The sequence below is a fragment of the Orcinus orca genome, chromosome 7 (assembly GCF_937001465.1).
Source record: "Orcinus orca chromosome 7, mOrcOrc1.1, whole genome shotgun sequence".
Lineage (NCBI taxonomy): Eukaryota > Metazoa > Chordata > Mammalia > Artiodactyla > Delphinidae > Orcinus > Orcinus orca.
This window is the reverse complement of record NC_064565.1, coordinates 7,576,331-7,584,757: the sequence shown is the minus strand read 5'-3', so window position 1 is coordinate 7,584,757 and position 8,427 is coordinate 7,576,331. Positions and strand designations below refer to the sequence as shown.

At 46.2% G+C, this 8,427-nt stretch overlaps 1 protein-coding gene across 4 annotated transcripts in view; it reads right to left on the bottom strand.

The window, feature by feature from the left end:
• Positions 1-168: 168 nt before the first annotated feature.
• CYFIP1 (cytoplasmic FMR1 interacting protein 1) overlaps positions 169-8,427 on the bottom strand; it is a 93,484-nt gene continuing 85,225 nt past the window's right edge. For all 4 annotated transcript variants that reach the window (XM_012535595.3, XM_049712575.1, XM_049712574.1 and 1 more), the window contains exons 27-31: positions 5,185-5,257; positions 4,549-4,643; positions 3,520-3,758; positions 2,974-3,121; positions 169-984 (exon numbers count right to left, since the gene is read on the bottom strand). In XM_012535595.3, the coding sequence (XP_012391049.1) occupies positions 820-984; positions 2,974-3,121; positions 3,520-3,758; positions 4,549-4,643; positions 5,185-5,257 (720 nt within the window). In that variant the 3' untranslated portion in view covers positions 169-819. The remainder of the gene's footprint in view (positions 985-2,973; positions 3,122-3,519; positions 3,759-4,548; positions 4,644-5,184; positions 5,258-8,427) is intronic.

The following is an 8,427-nucleotide window of genomic DNA, read 5'->3' as shown; positions in this document are numbered from 1 at the left end:
ACGTTTTTAAAGCCATATGGAAGCATTACTATCAATCATGATCTTGTCCCTTCTCCCAAGGCTGCAGGTAACCTAGACTCCTGGCCTGGTTTGTGCACTCGAGTGAGGAGAGAGAGTACCTTGCCCAAGCCAGGGCTCATAGGGAGGGTCACAGTAAATGAACACAAACAGGTTTCATTAGTTTTATTTCTGTAACCTTTAAATCATACCTCACAAATTAGATTTTGTCACAACTGGATTTAGCAGAAGCAGAGAAATCAAGTTCACTATTTTCTGAAACACTGACACAAAAAGGGGAAAAAAACAAATGACTTAGAAAAGGTTTTCATAAAAAAACTGGAAAAATCCCTAAACAAAAGCTAAATAATCATTAAGTTTAATTCTAATTGGTAATGGGTTTTATCACAATTAGCTGGTAATTAAGGTTCTTGCTTAAGTTCACAAGTCTTTCCCTAAATGTTACGGATCCTTTGTTAAAGGATAAATGGATGAACTCAGCAGCACTTCATAACATAGCTAGCTGTTGGAACATTCCATAGAAAAATGGAAAATAATTTTGTAAGGACATGATGGCAACCCTCAGCAGCCAAATCCTCCGACTTTCCAATTACCAAAAGTATATACAATTTTAGTGTAGAAAAATAAGTCAACTTTATAAAATTAAGCTTTTAGATTGAAAACACCCCCTTTAACAGGCACAGAGATACTGAAAAATAGTTCCTAAAAATCTAACTAGCTTATGGAAAGAAAAACATGCCCTTATAGTTCTTAAATGCAGTCAGTACTGGGACTCTTCAAAAACAGGTGATACACATGCCCTCAGCTGCTGGCCAGAGACTGGTGGATAGGTGGCTGAAAGCAGCGAACGTGTTCCACAGGCGTGCTCTCTCCATCGCCGGACTTCAAGTACTTGTCCAAGATAGTGATAATCTCATCATTTAGAATCTGGAACTTGCGGATTCTCTCCACCATCTTCTTCAAAGGCTACGTACAACAGTTAAAATTAGGATGTTTTACTAATAACAGTTACACATTTATTCTTCATGTGTCAAAATGTCAGAATTTTCATATTTTCTCAGAAAAATTATAGCAAGCTACTGACACGTACCATCTCATTAATGTAACTATTGGACCGATGAATATATTTTGCAACATTTCTCTGTTGGTTTCATGCTACTAACTGTAGATTCATTTGTGAAACTTAAAGACCTATTTATTCAACAAACAGGTATTAAGAACCTATAGGACACCTCCTAAAAGCCAGGAATGTAAAGATGAAGATAATATGGACAATGGGGAAAGACCAGTAAACTAGTAATAACACAAGTTTTAAATATTTCCAGTTATTGTGGACAGGATGCTTTGACAGACCTTCATGCTATAATAGAACCAGATAAAAAAAAACCACAAGCACTGCTGGTTCTGTCTATGCAGGAAGTAAAGCAAAAGCCAGGACTTCCTCAGGGATAGATGCCACCAGCAGCAGTGGGATGAGGAGACAGGCTGGGCAGTAAGCAAGGTGGACTACACCTGGAGACTCTCCACGAAGCCTGGACCTCTCATTAGGCTAAAGTCGTCCCAAGTTGGTAATAATTCTGGGAGATGAACAGTAAATGAAAATCCTAGGGAAAAACCCTATCAAACAAGAGCTGCCAAATAAATAAAATCCAACACACGGGGACTTCCCTGGTGGTCCAGTGGTAAAGAATCTGCCTTCCAATGCAGGGGACGCTGGTTTGATCCCTGGTCAGGGAACTAAGATCCCACATGCAGCGGGACAACTAAGCCCGCACACCACAACTACTACAGAGCCCGCGCACCTCAACTAGAGAGTCTGCATGCCTCAAATTACAGAGCCCATGTGCTCTGGACCCTGCGCGCCACAACTAGGGAGAGAAAACCCACGTGCCACAACTAGAGAGAAATCTGCGTGCCGCAACGAAGAGCCTGTGTGCCGCAGTGAGATCCCGCGTGCTGCAAAGATCCCGCGTGCCGCAACTAAGACCTGATGCAGACAAAAAGAAAAAAAAGTCCAACACTGGAACATTTCAGAGTTTTAGATACCCCTCGAGGCCTCAGATACTAGAACTAAAAAAGAATATAAGATACATGAAATGTGTAAAGAAATAAAAATTGGAAAAAAATTCCATGAAGAAGATAAAATTATCAATTACTACCAAGATTTGAAGAAGAAGCAAATCAACATTTTAAATATAAACTAATGACTTTCAAAAGTAAAAGCACAGCAGGTCAGACTGAGCTGAAGTGAGTTAGTTAAACGAAGACAGTACTCTGGGTACAGCCCAGAGAGCCAAGGAAAAGGAAATGGACACCTCAGTTCTCCAACTGTAAGGAACTGAATTGAGCCAACCACCTGAATGAGTCTGGAAGCAGATCCATGACCAGAGGCTCCAGAAGGGAGCACAGCCCTACAGACACACTGATAGTGGCCTTGTGAAACTGTAAATGGAGGACCCAGCTGAATTGTGCTGTACCCGACTTCTGACCTTGAAAACTGTGAGATATTAAGTGGAGACCAGATAAGTCCATCTGACACGTGTCTAACTGAAGTCCCAAAATGGAAGAAAAACTAAAATATTTGAAAAGATAATGGCAGAGTATTTTCTGGAATTCAATTACAAAGAATCCATAAAACACAAAAAGATCTTTAAAAAAGCCCCAAACACACTTTAACTACAACGAAGGGAGCCAGAAGACTTGAAGGGTATGCCAATAATCTGAAACTGCAGATCTTACAAGGCTCTATAATTTGAAGTAGGTCTACATACCTTGAAAACAGAAGGAAAATGGAACCATTAGTATTTCAGTACCAGACTCTTTTACTTACTAATTCTATTTAGATTCATTTGGGGAGTGAAAAGAATGCTTCAGTTGTCCTGGCGTGAGAAACATTTCCAGAAAAACGACTTACAATAACTAGAAAGTATCTTTTTTTGTGAAACTTCCACATACCACGTTTTTGATAATTTCATCCTTGCCATCATGTTTTTGGACTTTGAGTAGATGGTAGCAAAAATCCAGTACAGCAAAGCGCCGCTGCTGCCCAAGAAGCACAATGATCATACAGCCAGCCCAGTGGAGCCCGTCGCCAAAACACTGCCTGGGGACAAGAAGCAGTAGGTAGGATGAGTGATCAGGTTCCAGCGACCAGACCACCTGCGTGCCCCGCCTGGAATGCTGAGCAGAGGTGTGCCCCCGGTAAACACCTCTTTGGGCTTCCTCTGGCAAACTGTGGCTCCTCCATGAAGAATGAGTTCATGAAGTTGCGGCCCTCCTATCTAGCAAAATGTACACCTGACCTGCACAAGTTTCCATGAGTTCAGAGAACTCCAGAAGCCCCGCCCTGAGGCACTTGCTGGGCCTCAGGCAAGAGCCCCCACTTGAGCAGCTTTATAGCAGCTCAGCAATTTGGGGGTCCGTTTCCAGAGGAAGGTGGTCCCCCGTGTTAGCCCGGCACCAGGTTCTCTCCCCCACCTCGCCCCGAGCACACGCGCTTACTCGACTGTAAACTCGTGTGTTCCCACAGGAATGCAGTAGACAAACTGCATGGCGCTCCACAGTCTGTGAAACTCGACACAGTCATCCACGTGCATGACCCCATTGCTGGGCAGGGGCCCACGCCAGATGGGGTCGTCCAGAAAGGTCCGGATCCGAGTCAGGATGACTTCAAACATAGACAGGCCACAGCAGAGGCGCTCCTTCGTCAGCAAGTCCCCCTCTCTTGCTATTGCAATTTGCTGTAGGAAGGACAAAATGTCACGGGCATGGCAGGAGGCTAGAGTGCTGAAACTGAAGTACTCCAGTTTTGTTTTTGACCCACTGGAAACTGTCCCAGCTTGCAGAAGAGGGTTTTTAGAAATAAGTACCAACAAAATAAATACGTCAGCTATTACCCGTATGTCTTACCACACTAAACGTATTCCAGAGTTGAGAACTGTCCAGTACAGCTGTTCTTAACGGGGAGTGATTTGTCTCCAGAGGACATCTGGCAATGTGTGGAGACATTTTTGGTTGACACAGCTTGGGGTGGGTCTAGTGGCATCTAGTGGGTAGAGGCCAGGGATCCTGCTAAATGTCCTACAATTCATAGGATAGTCCCCACAACACAGAATTATCTCGTCCAAAATGGCGACAGTGCTGAGGTTGAGAGACTCTGATGTAGCTGGTCTAAGTTCACGGAACTCCTCCTTGCTTTCTGTTATTAAAAACCTACGAGAAGGCCTTCTTCGTGAAGGGACGGACAACAAAAACAGCGACGTTTTCTGTGTCTGTCTCACGTGCCAGGTGATGTTCTAAGTCCCTTTCACGTGTTAGCTCATTCAAACTTCCCGGCCACCCTGTGACAAGGTCCTGTTACGAGCCCCACTTGAGACACTGGGGCCTGAGCAGCTGAGCGGGCTCGTCCCCCCTCATGACGCTTCAGGGCTGGGTCTCACCCAGAGCCCGTGCTCTCAAGCCCCAACCCCGGTAGTGGCCTAATGTGTGGGCCCAGCTCACGGCAGTGACAGCAGCCCCAACATGCATTACCTGAGGGGTTCCCAGTCTTTCGATTAGAGGGACAAGATGCAGTGGGGCGTACTTTGATTCTAGTCTTTTCATTTTGGCATCAAGTCTCTCTCCCTCTGCAGTGGAAAAAAATATTTTATACTCTATTCCTTTGTATGAATAACAACTGCACAAGTTTAATTTTGTCAAAACAAACAAACAAAAACCAACCAAATGAAAAATGTTTAACGTTATACATGTAGGTTCTCTTTGAAAATTCTTTTATGGAACTGGCTCATTTGCTATTTTAACTCAGAGAATTGATTTTCTGTTCAATATTCACTTTTAAAAACTTACTGAAAAATCCAAATATAATCAAAAACAGCACAGTACAGTGAATCCTCTGTGCCCATCCGCTGCAACAATCATGAGATGGCACTCTTCTTTCATAGATACCCAACACCTCTCCTTCCGTGCTATTCTGAAGCACATCGAGGACACAGCATTTCAGCCCTAAATACTTCCGTTATTTGATACTCATTTAACAACATTATGTTACCAATTACCCCAGGTTATGACTGAACAGGCACGAAACTCAAACAAAGCTGGCCTGTAACTAAAGAGAACTCTCTGGCCACACAGACATGCATCCCTGCCCTGGTCAGAGGGCTGGCTCACCTTTCACGTGGACTCTTGGTAAGATGTTCTGGAAAGGGGCTGCATGCAGGAGGTCACATACTTCTTCTAAAGACTAGAACAAAGAAAAAGAAGGCTGTGTTATGAAGCTTATCTCACAGCAAAAATGGACAAAGAAATCAGGCGCTGAAAACAAGGCACATCTTTGGCATTTAGTGTAAATTAAACACTGCAAACAGCACTGCCCAACAGGAGTCTGGGATGATGGAAATGTCCCCTAGCTGTGCTGTTAAGGTAGTTACCAGCCACATGTGGCAATTAAGTACTTGGAATGTGGCTAAGGAACTGAATTTTCATTTTTACTTACTTTTGACTAATTTAAACAGAGACATGAGTAAACCCAGCACTGAACATGGCCTTCGTATTTACAGTTTTGCAGCCCTCCGTGCAGAGATAGGAAGGAGGTGCTTCCTGTGTAAACAGCGCAGAAGGCAGAAGGAAGGGGCAGCGTCAGCGATTCCCCACAGAGCCGAAAACAAGGTTCTGAGCAGTCGCTCTGAACCTGTTGTTGGATCACCAACTCCTTTAAAGAGGCAATAAAACCCCACGCTGCGCTTCCCTGGTGGCGCAGTGGTTGAGAGTCTGCCTGCCGATGCAGGGGACACGGGTTCGTGCCCCGGTCTGGGAAGATCCCACATGCTGCGGAGCAGCTAGGCCCGTGAGCCATGGCCGCTGAGCCTGCGCGTCCAGAGCCTGTGCTCCACAACGGGAGAGGCCACGACAATGAGAGTACCGCAAAAAAAAAAAACAAAAAAAACCGCCATGCTACACAAGACCTCCAGAACAATGCAATGCAGGGAGAAAGTTTACTTCCAATGTCACAGGGGTTGCAGAACTCCTAAAAGCCCAGCGTGAACCCAAAGATGGGCAAGAACAGGGCGCCCTTCCCGAGTCCGAGGGCCCTTAAACGAGGGAAAGCGCCTTAGACCGCGGTGCGTTCACCGCAGGGCAAAAAGGCAGAAGACGAGAACGGGCTCTCATGCCTCCTATGCTACACCCATCCTGAAACCTTAATAAAACAAATTGTTAAAGAAATGATTATCAGAGAGTCAAAACATACTAACTGATGAGAGTTTCCCTTCTGAGGATCTCCCCAAAGATGAAAGCAAGGCTAAGACCAAGAGGAGGAAGAGAAGGCTTTCTGTACCCATCAAGTGAGGGTCCCATTGTCACCTAACGTAGGCCCGGTGCAGCAGCCAATCAGCCACCCCTGCTCCTCCAGAACCCCCCAGAAGGAGGCTGACCTCCACCCCGTCTCCTGTGCCCAAGTCCAGCAACAACACGAGTTCTTCACGCAGCACACACGTGACGGGAGCCCCTCTAGGCCAGAGCACACAGGACCTGGTCCCCAGGCCCCCTGCACTAGGAGAAGGCGTGGTGGCCGAAAGAGGACACGCTTAAAGAAGGAAGGCGTCAGACGGCGACGGCACAGCATGCAAACACAGCATGGGGGCAATGTCCGTGGAGTGCCATGCAGCTAAGAGAGGCTGAGGAACGTCACCACTTACTGATGTGGAGTGATCTCCAAAATATATTTACTGTCAAGTGAAAAAAGCCAAGTGGAGACGGGCGATCAGCCCATCTGCACCAAGAGAGGGTTGGAGGGCACCTGTAAGGTGACTAACTGCAAGAAAGTGGCCGGGCCAATGGATGGGGGATGGGAAACTTTGATGAGGGAAGAGAGCTGCTGGGTGGAACGGCTGGGGCAGAGCCACACAGATGGAGGGCTCTATAGGTGGTAAAAGCAGCTGCCTGCTGGCAACACCACTTTTAGAGGGACCACTTGGCTATCAGTACAGCTTCCAGGTGTCACTGACAATGAACTCAAATTTCTGCACCCAAACCAAGCCAGAGAAAGAGGGAGAATGGCTATAAAATCCAGTATTAAAAACAAACAAGCAGGGCTTCCCTGGTGGCACAGTGGTTGAGAATCCGCCTGCCAATGCAGGGGACACAGGTTCGAGCCCTGGTCCAGGAAGATCCCCCATGCTGCGGAGCAATCAAGTCTGTGCGCCACAACTACTGAGCCTGTGCTCTAGAGCCCACAAGCCACAACTACTGAGCCTGTGCTCTAGAGCCCGTGCACCGCAACGAAGAGTAGCCCCCACTCCCTGCAACTAGAGAAAGCCTGCGCGCAGCAATGGAGACCCAACGCAGCCAAAAATAAATAAGTAAATTTATTTTTAAAAACCCCAAAAAACAAGCAATCTAAAACTATTCTGAAACAAAAAGTTCAGTAAACACACACATACACATATAAGCTAAGAAGAATTATATCACCAAAAATTTCAGGTTGGGCTTAAAGAGCAGAATTTAAAGAACAAAACAAAAACCCCTTCTTCAGAAAGGTAGACCTATCTATCCAATGCAGAGGTTCAGAGTAAGATCAACATTGTTGGTTACTGAACCAACTTGGTGCCAGCTGGGGCCACCAATACCCTGGGGGCCTCACCACAGGCTCAGTGCCCCCTGCAGCTGGGTGACGGTTACCCCACTTTTCTAATGTGACAATTTCAAGAACACATCTATGCTTAACATCTCCATTTATATTAATGGGAGTCCACACAAATGCCAAACACAGTTCATTACCACTTTCCTTGGAGACACCAAAACAACCACCAAGGAGAGATCAGTGTCTGGAATCTGGGTTTGATGAGATGGAGTGAGAAAATGCATCTTTCACCTTACAGAGTCCCACCCTGGTACTGGAAAACACCACCCCTTATTTCCAAAAGGACAAACGCAAGACCACAAAATTCCAGTCTGGAGCAGGGCCTGGGAGCAGATTTGCCCAACACAAGGAGTGTGGCTTCTTGCCACTGCCATAAGGTGCACTGACAGGTGAGGGGGGAAGGAGGAAGCAAAGGGTGACAGTGCACAGAGGGCAGGAGGGGGTGGGGACAGAGATTCCTGCAGGTAGAGCCACCGTGTCCAGGGGCCACTCATGGGCCATGGAATCTGCAGTGAAAAGAAAATGGCACTCAACTGAGTTGTAGATGACCTTTTTATTTATTGTTTCAGAAACATCCGTCCACTCATAAGCCAAAGTTTGCTTTAAGATCAACTGACTTAATGTCTTTCCTAGATGCCCAGCACTGTGCTTGTCACTCAAGGGAGCCCAGTACAGGGTGTAAACTTGAGACCCAGGCCCTGGTCTCAGAAGGGAAGAGACACGGGATTTGTGTCACCTGGGTGCCGAGGCCCAGCACTCACCTGGCTCCTGAG